Source organism: Arvicanthis niloticus, chromosome 30 (assembly GCF_011762505.2).
Source record: "Arvicanthis niloticus isolate mArvNil1 chromosome 30, mArvNil1.pat.X, whole genome shotgun sequence".
In the NCBI taxonomy this organism is placed as follows: Eukaryota; Metazoa; Chordata; class Mammalia; order Rodentia; family Muridae; genus Arvicanthis; species Arvicanthis niloticus.
The window spans coordinates 5622029-5648561 of record NC_133438.1 but is presented as its reverse complement, the minus strand read 5'-3'; the positions used below and the strand labels follow the sequence as shown (position 1 = coordinate 5648561).

The 26533-nt window shown below is 50.0% G+C and overlaps 1 protein-coding gene across 6 annotated transcripts; it reads left to right on the top strand.

Moving 5' to 3' along the window:
• The first annotated feature begins 7303 nt into the window (after positions 1–7303).
• Eps8l1 (EPS8 signaling adaptor L1) lies at positions 7304–26078 on the top strand. Of its 6 annotated transcripts, none has more exons than XM_076927714.1 (20): positions 7304–7324; positions 11279–11332; positions 14925–14965; positions 15300–15358; positions 16057–16218; positions 16462–16611; positions 16994–17076; positions 17382–17643; positions 17952–18078; positions 18270–18358; positions 18462–18536; positions 18639–18787; positions 20140–20281; positions 20395–20423; positions 23072–23201; positions 23288–23419; positions 23623–23731; positions 23873–24047; positions 24342–24474; positions 24570–26078. In XM_076927714.1, exons 2-20 carry the CDS (start codon positions 11316–11318, stop codon positions 24654–24656), a joined length of 2151 nt encoding a protein of 716 aa, XP_076783829.1. In that variant the 5' UTR covers positions 7304–7324; positions 11279–11315; the 3' UTR covers positions 24657–26078. The 6 variants fall into 6 exon arrangements, 5 of the variants coding, with proteins under 5 accessions (XP_076783829.1, XP_076783828.1, XP_076783827.1 ...); XM_076927713.1 differs by lacking the exon at positions 7304–7324 and adding an exon at positions 10488–10637; XM_076927712.1 differs by lacking the exon at positions 7304–7324 and adding an exon at positions 10659–10750.
• The last annotated feature ends 455 nt before the right edge of the window (positions 26079–26533 follow it).

Here is a 26533-nt window from a genome sequence, read left to right as displayed (position 1 = left end):
GGTCTCTTGTAGTCTAGGCTGGTCTCTAACTCACTATGTAGTTGAGGACAACCTTGAGTGCATTCAACCTAAAATCATCTCCTCCTAAGACAGACTTCCACTGAGAAGGCTAGTTAGTCCTCTCAACTGCCCTAGGATTGCAGCCACTCCTCCACAGAAGCAGGACGCAGCCACAGACAATGCACAAACAAACCAGTATGGCTGTGTTGCAATAAAGCTTTATTTAGAAAACAAGCAGAGGGCCACAGTTTGCCAGCCTCTACCACGCAATTTGGAAAAAAAAAAAGAGAAATGACAAGAAGGCATTTGTGTTACAAGAACCTGTTCCGTAGTGAGTTCCAGGCTGGCTAGGAACATGGTTATTACAGAGAGGAAGACTTTGTAAGCAAAGTCTCGACTTTTGAAGGCCTCCTACCCAATTCCCAGACACACCCAAGGTGGATGGAATGTCTCTGTGCACTTCAGGTTGACTGTGCACCCTTTGCCAAGGTTGATGTTGTTGAAAAGAAACTGGTGCACACTGGGTGCTGTCCCAGGTGCTGAGAAGATTCTCCCATAGGGTCCTCTGTTTTCCCCAGGGCAGAAACTTTAAGACACCCAGCAAAGGTCTCTCTCAGTCCCTCTTGCCCCCCACACTTCCTCTCTACTTCTCCCTCTCCATCCCTTACTTTCTCCCTCCACCTCCAACTTGTTTTTGAAACAGTGTGGCTCAGACTCCCTGTGTAGCTGAGGATGACCTTGAACTCCTGATTCTCCTGCCTCCACCCCACCCTACCCACCACATTTGGTTTGTACAGTGCTGGGTAATAAGTTTTGTAAAACACGGTATGATGTGGCAGGAGGAGGTGCCTTAGCAGGCCCATGCTGAGGCACCCCCACCCCTTGAGGTACCAGCCATACAATGGGTCTAATATAAAATGGAGTTTATTTGGGGGTGTGGGAAGGGGAGTTGAGAAAGCAGTAGAGGCAGGGGAAACAGAGCAGACAGAGAGAGAAAGAGAGAGAGAGAAGAGAGAAGAGGCTGGCCAGGAACACGTGGAGAAAGAATTGGGGGGGGGGGGGGAAGGAAGAGGCCAGAGAGAGGCCAGAGACAAGAGACAGAGCTCCAGAAAGGCCAAACAGTCCTTTTATAGGAAGCCAGGCTCTTATACCTGTCTGTTGCTAGGTAACTGTTGGGCGGAGCCTAGAAGAAATGTTAACACGTTAACACTGTGGTTCCTGAGTGAACATTCTAAGTGCTAGAAAACTTACCTATTTAACACAGTATCAGGAATGAAACTCACAGCTTTGTTCGTGCCTGGTAGACCTTGTTTGAAGCTACTGGATAATGAAGTCATTTGTGACTTGACCACAGCAGGTAAAACATGTATTCTGTTTATCAGTACACCTTGTTAGAATAAACCTTGAACAAACTCTGTCAGACCCAGACCAAAGCCTTATGTTGAAACCCCAACCCCTTCCCCATCACTGAGTTGCCAAACTCAGTCTCCCACTATGACCCACATTCCGATAGCTGGGGCAAGGCAGCTTCTAAACATAAAATGGTCTTGTCTGGACAAACAATTCCAGGAGGAATTGCAGACTTAGCATGTGGCTACCTAAAGCTGTGTTAACTTCCCATGTTCCAAACCTCCTATATAGACTCCAAGTATCCCCTTCCCCTTTTGACAAACCCCTTTCCTGCTATATCAGTCCCTGACTGTTTGAAATAAACAATCCAGTCTGTTGAGGTCGGTATCCTGTCCCTTTAAGCTGCCGCGTAACTCTAACATACCACACACCAAGCAACCCACTCATGTTCCATTTACCCAGAGAAGAGAAGGGAGGGGAGAGATGGAGGAACCAAGGCTGGACACAAAAGGAAGAGTGGGGATGGAAAGAAAAAAAGACAAAAAAAGAAGAGTTGGTGATATTGTCTTCCAGGACCACAGAGCCTGGGCAAAGACAGGCTAGAGGCAACCTGCAGAGGGCAGAGGCAGGGCACCACTGACCAGGAAGGGAGCTCCCAAAGGTGAGAAGAACTAGGCAAAAAGCAGGAGGCAGAGATGCATCTGAGATGGGGAACAGCCTGATTTTGAGGTGAGGTTGCAGAGATAGAAGAGATGAGACTGCAGCCCTCAAAAAAGAGCCTTGATTACGGCTTTAAGACCAGCTGCAAAGCTTGTCTGAGGCTTAGAGGGTACTGGGGAGCCACAGAGGAATTTTAAGCAATGAAGGGTCATGAGCAAGATGACTGTTTCCATGAAAGGGGAGGTGTTCATCGGCTCGCTTTGCTTTTTGTTTTCGTGTGGTGTGTGTGTGTGTGTGTGTGTGTGTGTGTAATACATGCATGTAAATGTTCGTGAGTGTGTGCATGTGTATGCATGTGTGTGTGCACATGTGTGTGCATGTGAGTGTGGATGCACGTGAACATGTGTGTACATGTGTGTGTGGTTTTGTCATAACTGCTTTTTTCAGGCTCAGATTTAGACTATGGACTCAAGAGGGATAGTAGGGCATTTCCAGCATCTTGTGTCTAGCTGTACCCCAGAATCCATTCTTCCCTCCTTGCTCATGGTACTAGAGCTAGCACTGGAACAGTCCCCACCCCTCCTCCTCTTCCTCCTCTTCTTCCTTCTCCTCTTCCTCCTCCTTTTCTTCTTCTTCTTCTTCTTCTTCTTCTTCTTCTTCTTCTTCTTCTTCTTCTTGTTCTTTTCCTTCCTTTCTTCCTCCCTTCCTTCCTTCCTTCCTTCCTCCTGGCTGAAAGACAGTTGTGATGGCAGCAGTTAGAACAGCCATCTTGAGTCCCAAGGTGAAATCTATGCAGTAGTCCATTCCCTGCCCATGGACTTGCTTTCCACCGTTTCAGACACAGCAGATCAACCTTTGACTCAAACCATTAAATGAAAAGTTCTAGGAACAAATACTTTGTACATTTGGAGTTGTGTTCTGAGCAGCATGGTAAGATCTGGAGTCTTCTGGATGTGCCTGTGTCTCCTACCAGCATTGAACTTCAGAAGAGCCACTCCGTGCGGTTCTGTTTGAATCCCTATCTCTGGAACATATCACAATACCTGGCATAGAATAAATGTTTAATAAACATTTGGAGAGGGAATGTCTTTAATGAATAGCCATTAAAAAAATAGAGCAGAGGCTAGGAGTGGTGGCACACACCTTTAATCCCAGCACTCAGGAGGCAGAGGCAGTCAGATCTCTGTGAGTTCGAGGCCAGCCAAACAAACAAACAAACAAAAAATTCAGAGATGATATGGAGACACAGAATGCATCTCTCAACCCTCATCAGAGAAACTTCTATTTGCGGTAAAGACTCACAACTGAGCCGGGTGGTGGTGGCGCACGCCTTTAATCCCAGCACTTGGGAGGCAGAGGCAGAGGCAGGCGGATTTCTGAGTTCGAGGCCAGCCTGGTCTACCGAGTGAGTTCCAGGAAAACCGGAAAAAAAAAAAGCAAACAAACAAACAAAAAAAAACAAACAAACAAACAAACAACAAAAAAAATAAAGACTCACAACTGGTCAAGGCTCAAAGACTAAGAGACTTCAGAGAGCTTAGCCCTAACCTGAAAATCTATGTCACACCACCACCTCCTCCTCCTCCTAAGACTTCGGGGATCTTTGTTGAAGAGGAGTGGAAAGAGTATAAGGCCCAGAGGCTGTGAATGTCTCCAAGGAAACAGTATCTTCTGGGCAGGTAGGTTGCATGTATGAACTACTGTGCTTATGACAGCACGCCCAAGACCCATGCAAATTCGAGCCAGACCAAAGAGTAGCATGAATGCAGGAGATGGGTATGAAGTCCCACCCTTGGATGAGGAACTATTGAGTTGATAGATGGAGACAGGGAGAGTCAGTCAGCCACATTCCAGTGGAAGGCCACACATCCAAGAATACTTGGTAGCGTACAGTTGACCTGATGGGTGGAAGAAGGAAGAGCTCAGTGGGTAGAGAAGGGCAGGTGGATCTAGGCAGGATTGGGGGTAAATATGGTCAAAATGTGTATAACATTACCAAGGAGTTGATTTTAAAAGTCTTTGGAAAGAAGTTCAGGTCTAGGGCCTAGGGTTGTAAAGTACCTGTCTAGCATGGATGAGGTCCTAGGTGTGGGTCCCAGCACTGCACAAGCCGGGCGTGGCAGTGCACCTGTGCAATCCAAGCCCTCATTCTCAACCACGTGGCAAAGTTGAGGTCAGTCTAGGCTATAGACTTGGTCTCAAAAAAAAAAAAAAAAAAAATGAAAGGAAGGAAGAAAAACAGAAGGGATGGAAAAAAGAAGGGAAGGGAGAGAGCAGAAGGAAAAACTGAGGCTGGAGGTACTAAAGCAGATAACACAATGCCTGACGCCTACCCACAGAGCCTCCTCATTCACGTCACTTCATGTCATCTTGGTTACTGAACTGTTTGTTGTCTGGCTTTTTGTCATTGACCTGGCACTTACTTCACCATGACCCAAGCTGTTGACCTGTCTTATCAATCACACAGGGAGGCCCTCCTAGCAGCCGTGGAGGCAATTGTTAAAAATTACATCCATTTTAGAGAGGGCAAAAAAAAAAACTGAAAGTTGAGAGCTCTAGAAGAGGAGGCAGTGAACAGGATGTAGAGTGAATATGTAAAGAAAAAGTTAATTTAATTTAAAAACAAAACAAAACAAGAGCTCTCACACTTGATCCAAGCCACACCCACACTGAGGTATGGCCACCCCCAGGGCTCACTGCTACCGGCCTCCTTGAAAGGCCAAGTCTTCCAGTTTCAGTCAGGCCTCACCTTCTGTCCCTCCCAAATAACAAACAGTTCCTGCCACCAACCTGCTCCTCCACCTGCCTCTGCCAGCCAGGCCGGTTCTGGAGTGCCACCAAGCATCCAGGGTTCTGCTCCCTGCCCCCTCTCAGGCTGCTACTGTCAGGAACTAACTCTGAGGGAATCCTGCTTGGCCCCAAAGCTTATGAAGGTGATGACACCTGGCTCATTCTGTGACCCTGACTGGCCTGGAACTCACTGTGTAGCTCAGGCTGGCCTGGCTTTGAGTCTGTAATGAGCATCCTGCCTCTGACTCCTTGTGTGATACCCAGGCCCGCCTGGCTTAAAGTAGAGGCCCCACAATGTTGCATGTGCTAAGCACTAATTGAACTCAAGAGGCTATTAATGATAATAAAATAAGAAGACTTGAAGTCAGGAAGGAGACAGGTTTGTGGGTCCTGGGTTGAGTTGAGGGGAGGGAGAGAGGACAGATAAGTTCAAAATACAGCCCAGCATGGTAGTGGCCCATGTGTGAGTTCCAGGTAACCAGAGTAACACAGTAAGAATTCACCTTAAAAACAAAGTTGTGGCCGGGCGGTGGTGGCGCACGCCTTTAATCCCAGCACTTGGGAGGCTGAGGCAGTCGGATTTCTGAGTTCGAGGCCAGCCTGGTCTACAGAGTGAGTTCCAGGACAGCCAGGGCTCCACAGAGAAACCCTGTCTTGAAAAACAAAAAACAAACAAACAAAAAAACTTGTGTGCGTACATAAAATTCTCAAAGAATAGATAAAAACATCTTAGCTGGGTAGTAGTGGCACCAGCACTTGGGAGGCTGAGAGGCGGGTGGATCTCTGTGAGTTCAAGGACAGCCTAGTCTACTGAGTGAGATCTAGACAGCCAGGGCTACACCAAGAAACTCCATCGAGAGAGAGAGAGAGAGAGAGAGAGAGAGAGAGAGAGAGAGAAAAGAAAAAAAAAGAAAGAAAGAAAATAAATAAATCTTTCCCTTTTAGTACTAGCACTAGAATCCAGAGTCTTCCCCATTCTAGGCAGGCTCGCTATAGCTGAACCATGACCTCAGTCTCTCATTGGTGGATTCTAAGCAGATGCTCGAACCACAGCCACGGACTCTGGCTGTTGAGTCTAGGCAAGTGTTTTATCACTGAACCACACTCCCAGCCCCCAACTGGTGGATTCCAGGAAAGCTCTCCCACTTAGCTACATCCCCAGCCACAGGGACCAAAGCTACCTGAGTCCCTCGGTCACAGCTGTCCCCCTCTTGACCACATTCACAGATTTCATCTACCAGGCTCCTTGGGAACTTCTGTCCCCAGCTTGAAATCCTCTGCACATTCCTCAAAATCCAGGTCAACACTCTGGGCACCACCCTGGGAAGTCTTCCCTATCCACCCCAGAGAACTACTGGCCCTCCCTTCCTCTCTTCACACCATCGCTTCACCTCTGCCCAGAGAGCTTCTCTCCGTGTGAAGCTGTGTGCTCGAGCGTTTGGTTTGGTTTTTAGTTTAATATCATATATGTCTGGTTTTTTTTTTTTTTTTACTATGTTGTTGCTGTTTAGTATACTTGGCCTAGAGAGATGGCTTAGCAGTTAAGAGCACTGGTTGCTCTTCCAGAGACTCAGGTTCAATTCCCAGTCCAGAAATAGTGGCTCACCACCATCTGGATCAAACACCTTCTTCTGGTCTCTGTGTGTACCCATGTGGTGTATATGCATACATACAGCCAAAACACCCACGCATATAAAATAGTAAAAGATTCTGGCCAGGTGGTGGTGGTGCACACCTTTAATCCCAGCCCTCAGGAAACAGAGGGAGCTGAATCTCTGAGTTCAAGGCCAGCCTAGTCTACAGAGTGAGTTACAGGACAACCAGAGCTACGCAGAGAAATCCTGTCTCAAAGACAGAGAAGAGAGAGAGAGAGAGAGAGAGAGAGAGAGAGAGAGAGAGAGAGCGTGAGAGAGAGAAATCAAGGTTCCCCCTGCAAACTCTGCCACTAAGCCACACCCCCAGCCCCTCCTGTGGGTTTTCTAGGCAGGTGTGCTTCTGCTAAGTAATGCTCCTACTAACTCATTTATTTATTTTTATAAGGTTGTCCAGGCTCTTGGCAGACACCGAGTTTTCAATCCTCCTGCCTCAGCCTCAGAATTTCAGGCTGGGAGCCGTGTCCTTGGATGAACAAGTTCTCTTGTGTTCAAGCAGACATAGGCTTCTGATAACCAGTCCCTGTTTCATGACTCCACCCTCCCTGATTGACAACCATAGCTCCCCTTAACTGCAAGCTTGATTTTTCTCCCCTGGAAGGATTTCCTCGTGCAAGGGGTAGGAGGTGGGAGTGGGGAGAGTAGGGATAAGGAAGGTGACAAGGGTCAGCACATCAAGGCCCTACATTTGATTCTTCAGAATGAATCCCAATACAAAAAAAAGGAAAATTCCACCTCCTGAACTGCAGTGAACCAGGACGGACACAGAGGTAAGACACAGAGTGCAGGATTGTCAGCTTCACTGGAGACCCACCATGGCTGGATGAGCAGACATGGGGCTGGAAAGGCTTCTTCAGGGACAGATCCCTCGGGTGAGTTTCCCAGATAGACAACCTCCACCCGGTACGTGCATCTGAGTCAGGCTAGCCACAGGTGGGAGCCTCACTTGACTTTGGGAGTCAAAGCTACAGTTCAGAGAGAGGGAGGGGTTTTCCTTTGCTGCCAAGAAAGGAGGAAAAAATTCTTTGCTCTGGAATGAGGGTGGAGAGTCAGGTTTCAGTGTTACCTGTACTGCACACAACCAGAAGTAGTGGTGGGTAGAAGGACCGGAGGGTAGGGGGAACAGTGGGTGGGACTCCTCTCTTCAAAGAAAATTTCAGCCCTCCTCCCTCAGATCTAGGAGTCCAGACCCCAGCTCTCCTCCCTCAGAGCCCACAACCCATTCCTCCTCCCTCAGACTAAGAAGTCCAACCTCAGCCCTCCTCCCTCAAACCCGGGGGTCCAGGCCACAACCCTCCTCTCTCAGACCCAGAAGTCTGCCTCCAACCCCCTTTTCATATCCAGAAGCCTGCCTCTCTCAGACTCAGGAGATGCTCTGTACTCCAGCCTTCCTCCCTCAGACCCTGAAATCAGGATCCCAAGGATCGAGATCAATAATTTTCTCAGACAGTTTTTATCCCGTACAGAAGGAAGGGGCCTTGGCTCAGCCAGGCCTCTTGTGTTTGTGTCTCAGGCTGGGTTCCTGAGCCTTTCTGTGCTGGCTTCTCCCTCTGAGCCGGGGTTGTTCCTACAGCCATGTGGTTCATGCTTGTCCACACCTTCCTTCAAACTCTCACACATACACAAGAGCTCAGAAAGAAAATTTGTGACGTGGTGAGAACATTAGCAGGAGCCCCCCCCCCTCAAAAAATCAATATGGGAATATGGGATAGCCTATTTATGTCTGTAGCATGGAGACTCGCCCTGAGTCCTCAGATCCCCTTCAGCCACCCTCCCCCATCATCTTGTGCTCCTAATTACACCAGTCAGGGTGATTCATACCCCTTCTTCTCACAGGATGTCGCAGTGGCCAGGGTCTCCTTTCAAAATACCTACGGAAAAACAGTCAGTGGTGATGTAAGCACCCAGTCTTTGCTATGCCAAAGCTCACATTCTAAGGAGGGAAGGCACAAAGTAAAGCCAGTGAACAGAAAGCTGTATTTAAGGGGAGATGATTCAGGAGGTAAAATATAAGCTGTGCAAGCACGAGGATCTGAGTTGGAATCCCCAGGTCCCCTGTAAAGTTAGGTGTGATAATGTGATTTTAGAGTCTCAGTGTTCCTTCAGTAAAATGGGAGACAGAGAAGAATCCCCTGAGACTCATAGACCAGCTACCCCGATGAACAGCAAAAGAGACCCTGACTCAAACAAGATGGGAGGTAAGGACTGACACCTGTGGTTGTCCTCTGACCATCGTGTGCACACTGTGACAAATATGAACCTCCATTTACACACAAGTGTGCATATAAGTGTGCATGTGTGCGTGCGTGCGTGCGAATACACATTCACATACACACACCAAAGAAGATGAGATGAAGACTGTCATTTTAAATGTGATCAGCCAGGCCTCTCTGAATAGGTGTCACTTGGAGCAAAAGCCCTGTGGTAAGTTGGGGTTTATCAGGTAAGAAATGATAGTGACTGAGTGGCCCAGATGGGACTCACAGAACAGAGGAAGGGGAGGGGCTTGGAACTGGCCCCGGATCTACCGGAGTTTTGCAATGTTCAAATCTGACATTACATCCACTAACCAGCAATCAACTTGGACAAGTCTCTTCTTACTTAATATGGGCCAGCAAGATGGCACAGTGAACAAAGGCCCTTGCCACACAGCCTGACAACTGATATCAATCCCCAGAACCACATAGTGGAAGGAGAGCACTGACTCCACAGCTTGTTCTCTGACCTTCATGTGTATACCATCACACACACACACACACACACACACACACACAACTGTAAAAACATTTTTACTTACTATGATGAACGTCTCTAGTTCCACTCATTCTCCCACAAACGGCATGATGCCGTCTCCGTGACTGAATAGTACCCAGTTGTGTATTTATCCCACCTTTTCCTTATTCATTTAACCATCCGCAGGTACCTAAGCTGATTCCACACCTTAGTTATTATAAATGGTGTTGGGCAAATATCTGAAAATACTGGGCTTCAGTTTCCTCATCTAGATAAAGACACACACTCATCGTGGGTTTGGGGAAGAAATGGTCACTGAGGGTCATAGCACAGGGTGTTTGACAAGATACCTCAGAGAGGTGTCTGTGTTCATTTAAGGATGTGTCCGCTGTGCTAGACTTTTTGTTTGGGTTTAGATTTTGTTGTTATTATCCTGTTGTTTGAGCCCATTGTAGCCCAGGCTGGCCTCAAACTCACTATGTATCTGAGGATGTCCTAGAACTTATGATCCTCCCCCTCGATCTTCTTAGGATTGGGGTCACAAGTGTGTGTATCCGTGACCAGTTGATGTGATGCTGGAGGTTGAACCGGGCCTCCAAGTGTGCTAGGCAGGCACTGTACCAATGGAGCCACATCCTCAGGTGGGCCTCACCCTGTAGCCCAGGCTGGCCTCAAAGTCAACACAGTCCTCCTGCCTCAGCCCAGGAGTGAGCCACCACATTCAGCTTTGTCAGGGGTTCTCAACCTGTAGACTGTGGCTCTCCTTTGGGGGTGGGGGGGAGGTCATATGTCAGATATTCTGCATATCAGATATGTACATTATGATTCACAACAGTAACAAAATTACAGTTAGGAAGGAACAAGGAAATAATGTTATAGTTGGGGGGGGGGGTGTCACCACAACATGTGAAGCTGTATTAAAGTGTCACAGCATTAGGAAGGTTGAGAGTCACTGTGCTGGGTATTTAATGAGACAAGTCTCAACCCTCAGCTCCACAGGCAGTGGTGGAAGGCAATTTTCCAAGGAAGATGGAAGAAGGAGGGTAGGTAGACTCTAGAACCAGGGAAAAGGCAAGTATTGATAGGTGTCCCAGGAGCCAGAATGCATCCTGGCCCGGGAGACACCGTCAGTATTTGATCTCCTTTTCCACAGACACTCTCTGGGTGACCTAGGTGAACAAGTGGCCCCACCACTCCACACCTTAACTTCCCTAGTCAAGAGGAAATCCTACCTTTACCCCACCCCCAGCGCGGGGGAAGGGGGGAGGACTCAATTTAAGGAGGAGCTTTTCACTCAGACGTGTGAACAAGTGTGACAGCAAATTGTTGTTATTATTCTGTTGTTACAACGGACACACATAATTTCCGGGATCCCCTACAGCCAACCCTGCCCCCGCACTTGAGACTGTGTGCCAACCCCGCCCCTGAGCCACCTCCGGTCAGCGCTGCCAGGTGAGCGCTCAGGTATGCGGGAGCCACAAGGCCTGGGAGGAGGCAGAAGGAGGAGTCTAGAATACAAGGGAGGGAGAGCTGAAGGCTGAGAGCCAGACAGAGCCAGCAGGCAGGTGAGAAGGCCAGGCCCTAGTCTGAGGGAGGAGAGAGCTGGGGGCTGGATATGTGGATTTGAGAGAGGAAAGCTGGAACCTGGACCTTGAGTCTGACAAGGGAGAGTTGAGGTCCAGAGGCTTGGATCTGAGAGATAAGGTACCCTCTGGGCCTCTGGATCTGAGCAAGAAGGAACTGGGGTCTAGACTCTTGGATCTGAGGGATAAAGTTCTCACTGGTCCCCTGGGTTTGAGAAAAGAAGGCTGGGTCTTTGAACACTGTGTCTGAGAGCAGACAGCAGAAATCTCGACTTCAGTGTCTGAAGGAGGGCTGGAGCCTGAGCTCCTAAGTCTAAGGGAGCTGGGATCTGGACACCCTAGGTCTGAGGGGAAATGGTCAGGTCTTGACTCCCGCGTCTGAAGAAGGGATTCCTGTCTAAATTAGGAGCCAGGCAGGGGCCTGGACTCCACCGTTTGAGGGAGGAGGGTTGGGTCAGGATCATGTGTCTGAAGCTAAGTCAGTCACTCACGTCTTTACCAACTCTCAAGGCACCTCCAAGTGGACAGAGCACCTCATCTTGCCACCATGAGCACCACCACAGGGTAAGTTCCCCCTGCCCCGCTGCCCTAGCCCCTCCACCCTTCCCCCACACCTGCAGATCCTGTTTCTACAGCCCAGGCTCTAGGCATTCAGAAGGAATGTTCCCCTCCCTGCCTAGCCTGTGGTTAGGCACAGACAGAAGGGGTTCCCTTGTAAATGTGGATACTCTGCAGTGGTATGGCTCTGGCAGGGGCATGCCACCTCCCCGAAACCAGCCCCTCCTCTAGAGAAATGGGGATGGGGATGTATTTTGAGAGGTGACAGAATCATGCGGGTCGGGACTCAGCTGACTGTTCCCATAACAGGCATTCAACCGCCGCTGTTCCTGTCCTTATCATAGTATTAAATGTCGACCCTCTGCTAGAAAAGCAGGGCTGAGGACAGTGAAGACTCAAGTCTCCCGGAGGGAGCAGGCAGGAAGACAAACGAAGAGGAGTAGAAATTAAGCCTGGAGAGGTAGTGAGCGCTCCAGCTCAGTGGTAATCAAATGCATCATGCGACAGGCAGGATCAGGACAACAGACTTGACTGCCTAGCTCTGACCCGCTGTCTTTCTGGTAGAAGTGGGGATTTAAGAAACTGCAGGGATCGGGATGTGGCTCAGCTATGAGAGTGTTTGCCTCACGTATGAAACACGAGGTCTAATCCACAGCGCCCCATAAACAAGGCATGGGCACAATAGTAATCCCAGCATTCTAGGCAGAGGCAGGCAGATCTCTTTAGGCTCAAGGGCAGCCTGGTCTATATAGCAAGTACTGAGCCAGGAATGACTACATAATGAGACCCTGTTTAAAGATAGATAGATAGATAGATAGATAGATAGATAGATAGATAGATAGATAGATAGATAGACAGACAGACAAGTCATGGAGGATTGTGCCTGTATTCCCAGTAGTTAGGATGTAAAGGCAATAGGAGTTCAAAGTCATCCTAAGCTTTGGGGCCAGCCTGGGCTACATGTGACTCTATCTCAACAAAAAAAAAGACTTATTGCAAGTTTGTAATTTTGCAAAGTTATAAATTTAAGAGGAGACTGGGGACAGGAAGAGATAAGGAATGACTTGCCTGGGAAGGTCTGAACCATGGTGGGAGGGGAAGGAGATAATTCCATGCCTGCTTCAGCTACCAAAGGCTGTTGTATCAATCACCATTTATTGAGCAACCACTGTGTGCTAAGCCCTGTGCATCACCATAGTCAGAATAATAATTATTACCAGGACTGAAAAACACTTCACCTACTGGGTTGAATTTATACAACACCCACAGGAGGTAGATGGTATACTATAATATGTTACAGGAAGAGAAACTGAGGTAGGAAAGATTAGGTCCCTTTACAAGAGTCTTGTAGTGTTGTTATTGGGGGTTTTTTCTTGTAGATTAATTTTAATTTTTATTAATATGTGTGTGTGTGTGTGTGTGTGTGTGTGTGTGTGTGTGTGTGTGTGTCTATCTGTGGGTTTGTGTACAAGAGTGCAGTGCCTGAATTCAGAAGAAAGTGTTGGCCCCCCCTGGAGTTGTAGTTCCAGGCGGTTGTGAGGGGCCTGGTGTGGGTGCCGGGAACTGACCTTGGATCCTCTGAAAGAGTAGCACTTGCATTTAATTGCTCAGCCAGCCCTCCAACCCTGGGGTCTTATTGTTTGTGTTTTTTTTTGGGGGGGGGGGAGTTGTTGTTTTAGTTGTATCTTAGGCAGGGTTTCTTGGTCATAATGTTTGTGCAGGAATAGAAACCCTGACTAAGACTGTTTGATGTTTTTTGTATCTCTGCTGTATTTTGTTTTGTTTACAGACCCTTGCTCTTGTTTTGTTGTTGGTTTTGGGTTTGAGTATGTTTTTCATTTTTTGTTTTCTGGGGTTTTGTTTTGTTTTGTTTTGTTTTGTTTTTGAGATAAGGTCTCACTCACTATGTAGCCCTGGCTGGCCTCAAACTTAAAGAAATCATCCTTTCTCTGTCTCCTGGGTTCTGGGATTGTGAGTGTGAACCAATCACAACAGGCTCTGCCCTCCATCTTTACATTGGTCAGGGTTCTCTAAAGGAACAGAACTGATAGAATCACACACACAAACACACTTACACGTGAACACACACATATACACACATACACATGAATACACACACACACACACACACACAGGAACACATTAGAGTGTCTTATATGCTGTGGTTTGAGTAGTCCAACAGTGGCTGTCTCACAGCAGAAACGCCAAGAATCCAGTCGTTGCTCAATTTACCAAAGCGAAGGAAGGTGTGAGCAGTGAAGTCCCCCAGGAATTCCTAGAGAGCTGCTGATCTTTGGCCTACATTAGAATCCTGAAAAAATATATTCTAACACAGCAAAGAAAGGCCTCGGCAGGAGGATACATGAACAGCAAGAGTGAGGGCAAGCAGGGAAAAAAATAGACATGTCCTTCTTCTGTGACGTTTTATGTGGGCTGCTACCAGAGATGTGATCCCAGAGGGTCTTCCCCTCATCAATGACCCAACCGAGAAAATCTCTCACAGGCAAGCCCAACAACTTGGATTTTGGTTGATTCCGATGTAGTCAAGTTGACAACCAAGATTAGCCACCAGTCTTTTTTAATTGTCTCACTGTCTCTATCTCTGTCTCTCTGTCTCTCTGATATGTGTGTGAGGGTGGAGGAAGGGATGCCTGCACAAGCTAGAAGACGCCATTGGTCCCCTGGAGCTGGAATTACAGCTGACTGTGAGCAGCCTGGCCTGCTTCCCCGGAACTGAACTAGGGTCCTCTAGAAAGACAAGGAATTAGCTGAACAACTGAGTCAAGTCTTCATCCCCCATCTGCTTTGTGAATTTTAACCTAGAACTGGATATAGAGGTACATGCCTGCATTCCCAGCACACTGGCAATCCAGGCGATAACAGGAGGTCAGGGCCATCCTAAGCTACTTAGTGATTCCAAGACCCTATGTCAAAATTGCAAAAGCATTTTTATTGAAGACAGGGAGAGAAGAGGAGAGGAGGGAGGGGAGGGGAGGAGAAGAAGAAGCTAGGCATAGTGGTGCATGCTCTTAATTCCAGCAGCTTGGAGGTAGAGGCAGGAGAATCTCTATGAGTATGAGGCCTGGTCTACGTAGTGAGTTTTAGAACAGCCAGGGCTACATAGCTGGTTGTGAGCAGCCTGGCCTGGTTACCCGTAACTAAAGTAGGGTCGTCCATCTTAGGGTGAGAAGTAGAAGGGGGGACAGATAGACAGACAGACAGAAAGACAGAATATTTGAATCCAGGTCTATGTGATGTAGAAGTTTCTGTCCCCCCTCCCACACACACACACACATTATCATATCTTTTTTTTTCCAGTCTTGATTTTTTGAGACAGGGTTGTTGTGTGTAACAGCCCTGGCTAGCCTGAAATTCTCTTTGTACACCAGGTTGGCCTCGAACTCACAATGATCTCTCTGCCTCCACTTCCTGACTGCTGGGAGTAAAGGCATGTACCACTAACCCAGCTTATACCATACCACCTTCTTTCAGACCTCCCACAGCTCTCAGTTTCCCGGCCCGGATGCATTCCTGCAGGGTCTATCCCCAGCCCCACCATCCTTCTAACCCCCCCCCCTTTTTTTTTTTCCTTCACCAGGCCTGAAGCTGCACCCAAACCAAGTGCAAAGTCTATCTATGGTGAGCTTGAGGGTGAAGCAGACCAAGAACAAGGCTCTTGGGAGAAGAGAGAATGCAGTCTGTGATCTTAAGTCTGAGGAGGAGGGGATAGAATCTGGACTCTTGAATCTGAGAGAGAAGGGCTGAGGTCAGAGATCCTGGGTCTGAGGGAGGATGATTGTGGTCTGGACTCCTGGGTCAGAGAAAGGAGGGCTGTGATCTGGAATCCTGGTCTGAGGGAGGAAGGCTAGAGTTTATACTCCTCAGTCTGAGGGAGGAAGACTGTTGTCGGGGTCTAAGGAACCAGGCTGCAGTCTGACTCCTGTATGCATTTTCTCCTCCCTCCCCTCCTTAGAACAGAGGAAACGTTACTCCACAGTGGTTATGGCTGATGTATCCCAGTATCATGTCAATGTGAGTCTGGGGTCTGTGTTTTCCTAAGACGTTTCTAGGGAGAGGTGAGCCTGAAGTGACAGGGCTTTTCAAAACAGGGACTGGGGGTGGGGGTGGGGCAGCAATAAGGATGTAAAGTGAATAAATATGAGAGAGGGGGGGGAAGGAGGGAGGAAGGAAGGAAAGAAAGAAAGAAGGAAAAGACTCTAGGAAAACTCAGCTCTTCCTCAGATCGTCCTCTGAGCCATCCTCAGTGCTGGATGCAGGGCCGAATCGGCCACAGTTCTGTGGTCCAGGAGAGGGTGTGGGGTATTATAATGCAAAGCAGAGGAGGCACTTAAAAGAGGTCAATCACTATTTGTTGTCCTTGAGGGGCCTCCAGTCTTGGTTTGAAGTTGGCCTAATTGGAAGGAAATCTAAGCAGTGTTGGCCACTGAAGGAACTCTGCTGTTTGGGAGGGAGGATTTTGTTTGTTTTGGTTTTTTGTTTGTTTGTTATTGCTGTTGTTGTTTTTAATGTCTTCTGGATCTAAAGGAAGAGGGCTAAAGCCTGGAGTCCTGGGTCTGAGGGAGGAGGACTGAGGTCTGGACTCTAAAGGTGTGAGGAAAGCATCCTGGGGGAAGCATGGCTGGACTGGAATTACCTCTAGAGGCCCTTAGCCAGCCCAGCACCAGCTTAGCGTTGCCTGGAACTCAGCTGCGTTCCTTGTCTCCTGCCAGCACCTGGTCACCTTCTGCTTGGGGGAGGAAGACGGCGTGCACACTGTGGAAGATGCTTCCAGAAAGCTGTCAGTCATGGACAGCCAGGGGCGCGTCTGGGCACAGGAGATGCTGCTGAGAGTGTCACCTGGTCATGTCACTCTGCTCGATCCGGTTTCCAAGGTGCCAGGGAGCACTTGGGTGGAAGGAGAGATAGGGCTGAGGTCTAAGGGTGAATCTTAGCTCCAAAGCTTCCTTCCACTGGAAACTTTGGCAAGCTGTCTTTTGAAGCCTCAGCTATTAAACAGGGTGTTATTTCTAGGCTTCTGAACTCTTTCAGTTACCTTGCCCCAAGTCCTGGACACTGCTCTAGTGGTAGGTAATAGGAATCTGTGCCTCCGTTTACCCTGCGGCTCCATCCTGCAGGAGGAACTAGAGTCATATCCTCTCGACGCCATAGTACGCTGCGACGCGGTGATGCCCCGAGGACGGAGCCGCTCGTTGCTGCTCCTGGTGTGCCAAGAGCCAGAGCGTGTACAGCCGGATGTCCATTTCTTCCAGGGCCTGCTCCTTGGGGTGAGTGGGCGTGGCTCCAGGTAGCCTCTTCTAGGAGAGTATCAGAGGCGGGGCTTCCATGTTTGGGGCGGGGCCTGTGACAAACAGAGGGGCATGGCCTGGAAAGAGAGTCTGAGAGGGAGCCAGGATGGAAGACAGGTTGAACTACAGACCAAGACTGAATATGACGATGGGAAGAAGATGCAGGCTTTGTCTGACTGAGACAAGGCTTTGAGAAAAATATGGGAAGGATGGTCTGGGAGCAGGCAGAACCAAGAGGTTCTTGAACGAACCATGGGATTCCTTCAAGACAGTCGGAGGCATAGCGCTAAGAACAAGAAAGAGGCCTGTGCAGGCAACGGGTGGGGCGTAGCAGGGGAGATCTTAAAGGTATGATTGGCAGGCGGAGCTGATCCGTGAAGACATCCAAGGGGCTCTGCAGAACTACCGCTCCGGACGAGGGGAACGCAGGGCGGCAGCACTCAGGTGAGGAGGACGGGGGAAGCAGATGCAGAGCGCTCTGGGGGAAAAAAAAATCTCCCATCTATGAACCTCACTTTCCTCAACTAAGAAATGAGCTTGATACGAACAGCCTAGAATGTTGAATGTGGTCAAAAGTTAGCCTTGGCCAGGTCTTGCCCGTACCTCCCAGACAAGGCGGCCGCCCCGCCCCTGCCCTCTACTTTAACTTGTCTTGGTCTTTGATTTCTCCACCTCCGTACCCCCACCCGTCTCTCTTCGTAGTTCCATCGGTTGCCCCAGCTTCGGTTTCTCCCTTTTCATTTACTCAGGGCGACGCAGGAGGAGCTGCGACGCGGCGCCTCTCCAGCTGCAGAGACCCCGCCCTTACAGCGTCGCCCGTCTGTCCGCGCGGTGATCAACACCGTGGAACCATCCGCGGTCCGCGGGCGACCCCAAGTGGAGCCAATTCCAGAGACTGAGGAAGCGAGGAAACCCGACCCAGCACGCACAACTAGCAACGCTGATTCTACCTCCCCGGACCTGGGCCCAAGGGGTCCTGAGCTGGCGGGTCTGCAGGCAGAGCGGGATGTGGTGAGCATGCGTGAGAGGTACCAGCTTTGGGGGGGGGGGGAGGGCGTGGATTCCTCTGACATTCAAGTCAGACTTGGAGTGGGGAGCGAGATTCAGGAACGTGGGCACGTCTAGGTGTGACTAGCTGACAGGATGCTAGGTCGGGGGTGGGACAAGTATGGCTAGAATCTTTGATAGAGACCACCCACTGCTCCAGTTATGGGCGTGGCCTGACATACGGGGTGTGTCCAGAGTTCAGATTGGAGCCCTGGACATGACCAGCATCTGAGACTCAGGACCGTCACTCTTGCCCCTCTTGCTTACGGCAGGATATCCTGAACCACGTGTTTGACGATGTGGAGAGTTTTGTATCGAGACTGCAAAAGTCAGCAGAGGCTACCCGGGTTTTGGAGCACCGCGAGCGCGGCCGTAGGACACGACGCCGAGCTGCCGGAGGTAAGGGGGCTTCCACGTTGAACGAGAACACACCTTCCTGAATGATGCCCAAATATCCTCTCTCTCCGGGGTGTCCCACCACCAGCCAGGTTTGCCCTCCTGAGGCCACCTGTTTGGGTGTTTACACTTTTGGAACTATTATCTAATGCTTTCCTGGTGTCCCCATCATCTCACCTGCTCCCTACCTACAGAGGGCCTGCTGACACTGAGGGCCAAGCCACCCACCGAGGCTGAATACACCGACGTGCTTCAGAAAATCAAATATGCCTTCAGTCTGCTGGTGAGGATGCATCCATTGCGGGACATCGATGGAGTGAGGGCATTGTGACTCTGACCCATCCATCATTCTTACACTAATATTTAATGACCTCCTTTCACTCCAGGCCCGGTTGCGCGGCAACATCGCCAACCCCTCCTCTCCAGAGCTGTTGCATTTTCTGTTCGGACCTCTGCAGATGGTGAGACTCACACTCAGCCCTTAGGGCTCCCCTGCTTTAGAAGGATTGAGACTCGACTTCAAGAAGATCTTGTTGGCATGCTCATTTCTATTGACCTGGTAGATTGTGAACACTTCAGGAGGCCCTGAGTTCGCGAGGAGTGTGCGACGGCCGCATTTGACGTTGGAGGCTGTGGCGCTGCTCCGAGACAATGTCACTCCTCGTGAAAACGAACTATGGACCTCGCTGGGGGACTCCTGGACCCGCCCAGGGTGAGAGGGGAAACTAGAGTGTAGAGTGTAGAGGTTTGACTTGCAGTACTCCGCTAAATTTGAGGAGGGGGCGGGACTTATGATAAATGCCAGGATTCAATTGGAGAAAAGGCTAGAAATTAGCGTGAAGGAAAGGTTTAACATCTAATCAGATAGTCGGGTTGAAGCAAATGTTGGAGGCTTAGCGAATTTAGAGACAGACTACAGGACATGGAGGGTTGCCTAGGTGAATGGGATTCAGCAACAAGAAAAAGTGGGACGTATAGGAGGTGTCTATAGGTTTGAAGATGAAAGGAAGTCTGTGTTTGGAGACTTCAGGGAGGAGGCGGAGCCCGAGACTGGGAGTGGGTCAAAGGGCAGGATGGATTGATGTAAGTGTTGGGAAAGTAGCTAGAAGCTTGGGCGGTGGCGCACAGCTGTAATCCCAGCTCTAGGTGGAAGATCAGAAGTGGAAGATTACCGTCCACTAGAAAGTGAGCTAGGGACCCTGTCACAAAAATGGGGGCTTTGGAGGTGGTGTAAGTTTCTACAGGAATTTACATAATTGTGAACAAAGATATTTGTCTCCACAAAATTGTCCTCTGACTTCCACATGCGTTCACACCCACAGGCTCACAATAAGTAAACATAAATATTTTATGTAATCAAACACTTGGCAAATAGTCAGGAGAATGTCTGCAAGTCAAGGCCAGACTAGTTTAAAAAGCTAGTTCCAGGCTAGCCTGGACTATCAGGACTGCACAGACTTTCTACCGTCCAAAACAGGAAAAGCTTTGGCATCAGAGGCTGGGGGGAGCGTGACAGTGGAATCAGTGTGTTTAGAAATGTAATTAATGGGTGCTTAGGGCACATACTGCTCTTCCAGGGGACCTGGGTTGGATTCCCAGCACCCACATGGTGGCTCACAACTGTCTGTAACTCCAGTTCCAGGGAATCTGATGCCCTCTTCTGGCCTCTATGAGCATCAGGTACACACATGGTGCACACAGTTACACACATACAAACCATCGTACACATAAAGTATGTATGTATGTATGTGTTTCTCAGACAAGGTTCCTCTGCGTAGCCCTGGCTGTCCTGGAACTCACTCTGTAGACCTGCTGACCTTGAACTCAGAAATCCTGCCTCTGTCTCCCAAGTGCTGGGATCAAAGGCGAACGCTACTAACTAACAGTTTAATTTTTTTTTTTTTTTTTTTTTTTTTTTTTTTTTTTAAGAAATCAATATACTATACTGAGTGGGGCTTAGCAGAATTGTGAGGATAGAGCCAGGTTTGCAGGAAGAGAGAAATGTTGTGAAATGATGTCCCTGGGTTGATTTGGCCTAATCTTCTGATGGGTCCCTGATGACAGGGTGGAGCTGCCCCATGAAGAAGGGTCTCCCTACAGTCCAGAATTCTACAGCGGCTGGGAGCCTCCAGCCACTGATCCGCAGGGCCGCCCCTGGGAGGACCCAGTGGAAAAACAGCTACAACACGAGAAGCGGCGCAGGCAGGTAAGGCAGAGCTGGCAGGGAAGCACTAAGCTCCCCCTATCCGCACCACAGGGGTAAGCCAGGAAGTTTGAGGTCTAGCCTGCCTGACCCCAAGCTCTCTTACTTCCCCGCAGCAAAGCGCCCCCCAGGTCGCGGTCAATGGGTGAGTGTCCGCTGCAAAGCGGCCAGGGGAGAGGTTGGGAGGACTGAGTCCCGGGTCACCCCAGCGCTGACTCTTCCCTTTTTTCTTGTCTTTTTTTCCCCTCTGCCTTCCCGGCTCTTTGCAGGTGGGTGAGGTGGTGAGGAGGCGGGGCTGGGGCTGGGGTGGGGGTAGGAATAAGGAGGGAGGGGGGAGGAGCCCAGATCTGTGGGTCCGAGGGAAGAGGAAATGGAGGCTTAAGATTTCTGAAGCTATGAGAGTTGGAGGGGGAGCTTAGTGCCAAGAGTGGATATGTCTCAGGGCTTGGACTCCAGTGTCCTCAAAAAACTGAAAGAGTGCAGTTTGGCGTTCTGGAACCAGGGAAAGCATCATGCTTGGGTCCCAAGAGCACAGAATACTGGATGTTAGGGGAAAGATGAAGACCTAAAAGCGGGATTGGTACTTGGAGAAGCTTAGGACAAGTGTGAGAAAACGTTAGAAAGTACTGGTGTCTCTGAGCCACTAACTGAGGTGGGACTTCTGGCTTCCTAATGCTCTAAGAAACAGCGCCTACTGGGGACAGGCTGGACCACTAACAGAGCTAAAAAAGATCTAGGGATTCAAAGGTCAAGACCTGGACTCCTGCCTAGTTGCTGGGAAAGAAAGAACTAGCGACCTAAATGTATGGTTCTAACACATTGTGGAAGCTGAGGGTTTGTAGATCCAGGGGAGGAAGATGATGGAGAGGGGTCACAATTCTAGGATCCTTGGGCAAATACAGGTCAAGAGTGGAGGGACTGGGTGTAGATTGAGTACAAACTGGAGAGAAGATGAGTGGGGGGGTCAAAGTGAGGGCCCCAGCAGAGGGTCTCAGCAGGGACGGCACACTGGGAGCTGTCAGCCCCACACAGGGGGTGCCAAGACCCTGAAGAGCCCCCCTCTCCCTTTCACAGGTATGCCTGATCGGGGATAAAGTCTCTGTTGTTGGGGGGGGAGGGGGAGAGGGCAGAGCCAATCGTCCCGCAAGCTATCTGGTGTTGCAGGATCATTTCCTCTGTCTGCCTGCTTCTGAACCTCAGACTACAGCATTTTACTTACCTTCTCTGGCTGTAATTTCTTTGCCTGGCAACATGAGAAGTCTCTGGTGCTGTGAGGGGCTTACAGAGAGCTCAAGGCTGCAGCTCAGCTTGAGTCCAATTCTAGCTGCATACAGAGCAGTTCAGGGTGACCCTGACAAGGCCTGCCAGGAGCCAAGGAAATTACACCTCTCTTTTGTAACCTGACCATTAATACACTGTATCTCAGTTCCTTCCCTGTAAAAAGTGAAATACTGGCCATATTCTGCTACTCAAATCCTGTCATCCATGCTACTCAAAAGCATGAAGCAGGAGAATCAAAAGTTCTGGGCCTACCTGGTCTATGGAGTGAGTTCAAAGGGGCTAGAGAAATGGCTCAGTAGTTAAGAGCACGAGCTGCTCTTCCAGAGGACGGGGGCTCAATTCCCATGTATGCATGCAGCTCACAAGCATCATAACTCCAGTTCCAGAGGATCCAATGCTCTCCTAGGTATCTGCAGGCACCAGGAACACACGTTATACACAGGCCTGCATGCGGACAAGCACGTCTATATACAGAAAATAAAACAGAGGGCTGGGATGTAGCTCAGTGACAGAGCGTGTGCCTAGAACCTACCAGTAAAGGGTTGGGGGCTCGGGAGTAGAGTGGCTGCCTGAGAAGCTAGAGTGAGGGGTTGGGAGTATGGGTTAATGGTAAAATTCTTGCCTAGCATCCAAGCAGTGAAGGGCGATGGCCATGGCTTACCTGTCTGGGGTGTGGCTCAGAAGTAGAGTACTTGCCTAGAATCTACTAGTAAGGGGCTGGGACAGGTTAGTCGTGCAGTGTGTGCCTAGCATATGCAAGATGCTGGGTTCAATCCCCTGTGCCACAAAAAGGGAGGAAGGGGGATAATAGCGAAGTCTCTGGGGGAGGAAGGAACTAAAGAGGACCCACATTTATGGAGCCACTCTGTAGCTCCTGGAGAATCTAATCTGGATGTGATTGGCATTCCATGTGGTGTAAGCGGAATGTGATTGGCATTCCATGTGGTGTAAGCAGATGCACTGGCTGTTCGTACCTTGCTCGCTATCTAAGCATATGATCAGTACAGCTCTCCTGATTCTAGCTATCTGTTCTGAGTTTCACTATTCCCACTTATAAAATGCAAGTGAGGAGCTGGAGAGATGGCTCAGCGATTAAGAATACTCTCTGCCCTTGCAGAGGACCTGGGTTCAGTTCCTGGCACCCTATGGTGGCCCACAACTGGCTGTAACTCCAACCCTAGGACACCCTCTTGTAGGCTCTGTGAGGACTGGGGGATGTAGCTCAGAACTAAAGCACTTCCTTAGCGTGCACAAGGCCCTGGGTTCGATCCCCACCACCTCATAAAGAATTAAACAGTAATCATAATATATCATGTTTGCTGCACGATGCCAGGCAAGGAAATGAGCCGACTGTATTCAAACTGTGACTCCAATGTCAAGTCTGTATTAACATATTAACCTGGGACCCTGCTCTAGCCCCTGCTTGGCTCTAACCCCACCTCACATTAGCAACTTATAATCCACTGAGGCTGGCTACCTCCTTATCTCTCCTACCCGTTTCATTCTCCCTAGTCACCAAGATCCTGAACTGGAAACTGAGTCTCAGCTAGAAGAGAAAGCCAGAAAATGGGTTCTGTGTAATTATGACTTCCAGGCCCGAAACGGCAGTGAGCTGTCTGTCAAGCACCGAGATGTGCTGGAGGTTAGCGGTGTGGGGGCCTGAGACCCTGGAATTGACCGGTTCTGCAGAGAACCACGGCACGAATTTTCTGTTTATTCCCCACCTAGGTCCTGGATGACAGGCGCAAATGGTGGAAGGTTCGGGACCATCAGGGACAAGAGGGCTATGTACCCTATAATATCCTGACACCCCACCCTGGACCCCAGGTGCACCGCAGCCAAAGTCCCGCAAGAAACCTAGTAAGCCAGCATATTCTTGCTTCTTCAGGCTTCTTCAGGGAGAAATGGGGACCTGATCCTAGGTCCTGGGGATGAGGACGGAGAAAATCAGGTGTAAAGAGTAATTCTCTCTCTCTCTCTCTCTCTCTCTCTCTCTCTCTCTCTCTCTCTCTCTCTCTCTCTCTCTCTCTTTCTCTCTCTCTCTTTCTCTCTCTCTCTCCCAGGAGACTAGCACACCTCCTCCCCCACCTGCCCCAGCTCCAGCCCTCACTCAGGTGCGGCCCCAGTGGGACAGTTGCGACAGTCTAAACAGTTTGGACCCCAGCGAGAAGGGTGAGTAGTGGAGAGTCACCCTGGGAAGTGACCCTTGTCTTCACTTTTGAGGCTTCACTTTGGGCAAGCTAGAGGCTCCTGAAACCCTGGCCCCAGCACCCTGAGTGCACACTCCCTCCCTTCACGATTTCCCTTCTGCAGAGAAATTCTCCCAGATGCTTTGTGTCAATGAGGAGCTGCAGGCGCGCCTGGCGCAGGGCCGTTCGGGCCCCAGCCGGGTAACCCCGGGGCCCCGAGCCCCGGAGCCCCAGCTCAGCCCGCGCTCTGAGGCCTCGGTGGTCCGTGCCTGGCTACAGACCAAGGGCTTTAGCTCCGGGTGAGTGGGGTCTCGCTGCTACTCTAATTAGACATGTAAAAGACCTGGAAGTCGAGGTTTCAATTGGTCAAAGTGTGGGAGCGGGGAAACTATGGGACACTTTGCAACGCCCAATGACAGGCTCCGATCGGAGACCACAGGGAAGATCGATCATTCCTTTTCTGAAATCCTGTATCTCCAGAGCCTGAGCCCCTCCGCCCCAACTTCCTTGCTTGAGAGCTCGATTGGACAAGCAGTTAGGTGGGTGTGATATGATTGGTGGGGCTAAACTGATGGCCCCTGCTGCCTTCTTAGGACTGTGGATGCGCTCGGCGTGCTGACTGGGGCACAGCTCTTCTCGCTGCAAAAGGAAGAGTTGCGGGCGGTGTGTCCCGAGGAAGGGGCGCGAGTGTACAGCCAAGTCACTGTGCAGCGCGCGCTGCTGGAGGTGAGAGAATCCCCAAGGCCCGGACGAGGTGGCGGGGGAGAAGGGGTCACCCAAGATTCACATACTCAGGTCTTGATTTCCACCCCACCCTCCAGGACAGAGAAAAAGTATCAGAGCTGGAGGCCGTGATGGAGAAGCAAAAGAAAAAAGTGGAAGGCGAGACCAAAACAGAAGTCATTTGATCCTGACTGGTTCACAAAACGTGATGAAACGGTGGGGTTCCCAGCGCCCCGTAGGACAACAGTCACCAGACTCCTCCCCATCGCCAGTGGCAGTAGATGCCATAAAGGATCGCCCACCCGGGGTTCCCCGCTAGCCTTGCGGGCAGACTGCACTGACAGTGCTGACCGGAACCCTTCCAAAGGGACTGATGGGAACGGGGAAGGGGACTGAGCATAGACACTACCAGAGAGGCACGCCCAAGAGGCACAATGATGGTCCTGTGCGTTGTGATGCGCTATAAACAGCCTCCGTTTAGGCTATTTCCACCTGCTGTCCCCCTCTCTTGCCGGCTACCAAGGAGCCAGGAGTCTAGGATACACCCCATATTTTCTCTCCATAAACCTGGAGATTCCAATCCAGGCTTCCTCTTAAGCAAGCACCAATCTATCCTTGCTCTAGCACTACCTATAGTCTCTCTGATTCAAAACCCTTTCCTGGCTCCTCGTTGTTCTGGGTCCTGTCACCTAGCATGAAGCCTGGGATTTTCCTTTCGAATGGGGAAGGTGTCTCCTCCCACCCTCCATTTTGGGCCAACCCCTTCCATCACAGGCATTTCACACTACTTCTGCTGGTTGGGCAGCCTCCTGCATGCCATGGATGCCTGTGCCAGCCACCAAGGATCCAGCTATGGAGATCTGGATGTTTCCTGGGCATGCTATAGGCTCTTGGGTCTTCCAGTCCCCCCACCCCCTACCCCGGAGAACTTTCTCCCTGCCAAGTCCTGCAACTTGTTGGGTTTATTTAGGTGGCTGATAAGAGCTTGTTTTCTCATTCAGACTAGATCTCCCTAAGGTCTTTCTATTTCTGCCGTGGCGCTTCTCCTCGCATCATCCCTAAAACACTTCCAAGAGTCTCCCACCAGTGCCATCGGCCTCTGCTCCCGAAGCAGTTCAGTTCTTACCTGAGCCACCAGGTGCCACACCTCAAATCCAACCTAGAAAAGCCAGCCTTTCTCTGCCGACAGCTTCACTATACCCACTTCCTTATAGAAAGTTAGCCACTGCAGATCTTCCCTGACTACTCCTCAAGCATGTCCCTTGGCTTCCCCTGACAGATGGGATAAACCTGACCCCAGCACGAGGGTTGATGCTCATGACCACTCCAGGTTCAGGATCCCCTTCCCCACTTTTCAGGACTCCAGACATTGGTTCATGCTGTTGGCTCTGCCAGGAATGTCCTGGCCCTTCAGAGTCTAATCAGTGCCTGTCATCCCTTATGCCAGGGTTGGGTGGTTGCTTGGTTGATTGGTTTTGTTGGAGACAGTCTGGATATAGCCTCAAAGGCTCAATCTTGTTTCAGTTTCCTGAATTCTGGGATTCCTGGCAGACGCCCTGCTGCCTTCTTTTCTAAGAGAAACTAAAAACACAAGCAGGTTGACCAAACTGTTTTTGATTCCTTTAGTGAGCTCCCAGGCTGCAGGAAGCAGCTGGCTTGTCTTGTGCATCAGTTGCCTGTAGCTCTTTCTGGTCTGGAATTGGATCATTTCTATCTGCTTATCCCGACTTCATCCTCTGTTGATCACCCGGTCTGTCACTCCTTCAATCTATATCAGTGTACAGCCAGGGGGACCTGTTACGTTTTGAGTCAGACGTCAGTCTGGTGACCAGACCTTCCACCTCAGAGCTCAAGTCCTTAGCAGAGCCACATCCCTGCACAAAGCCAGCGCCTCAGCACTGTCCTCTGCTACTCAGCCCAAGTTCCTTCCTGCCCCTCAGCATGCCAGGCTACCCTATGACCTTTGCATTCACGGTTCTCATCACAGAAAATGTGCTTCCTCCAGACATACCGCTCACTCTGCCTTCTAGTATCTAACATAAAACACCATACACAAACCCCA

Excerpts from the sequence above, each read along its gene's own strand:
- Eps8l1 (XM_076927714.1), top strand. Across the intron at positions 15,359-16,056 it reads TATCCCAGTATCATGTCAAT|CACCTGGTCACCTTCTGCTT; the intron begins GTGAGTCTGGGG and ends GTCTCCTGCCAG. Across the intron at positions 23,202-23,287 it reads AGCACCGAGATGTGCTGGAG|GTCCTGGATGACAGGCGCAA; the intron begins GTTAGCGGTGTG and ends TTCCCCACCTAG.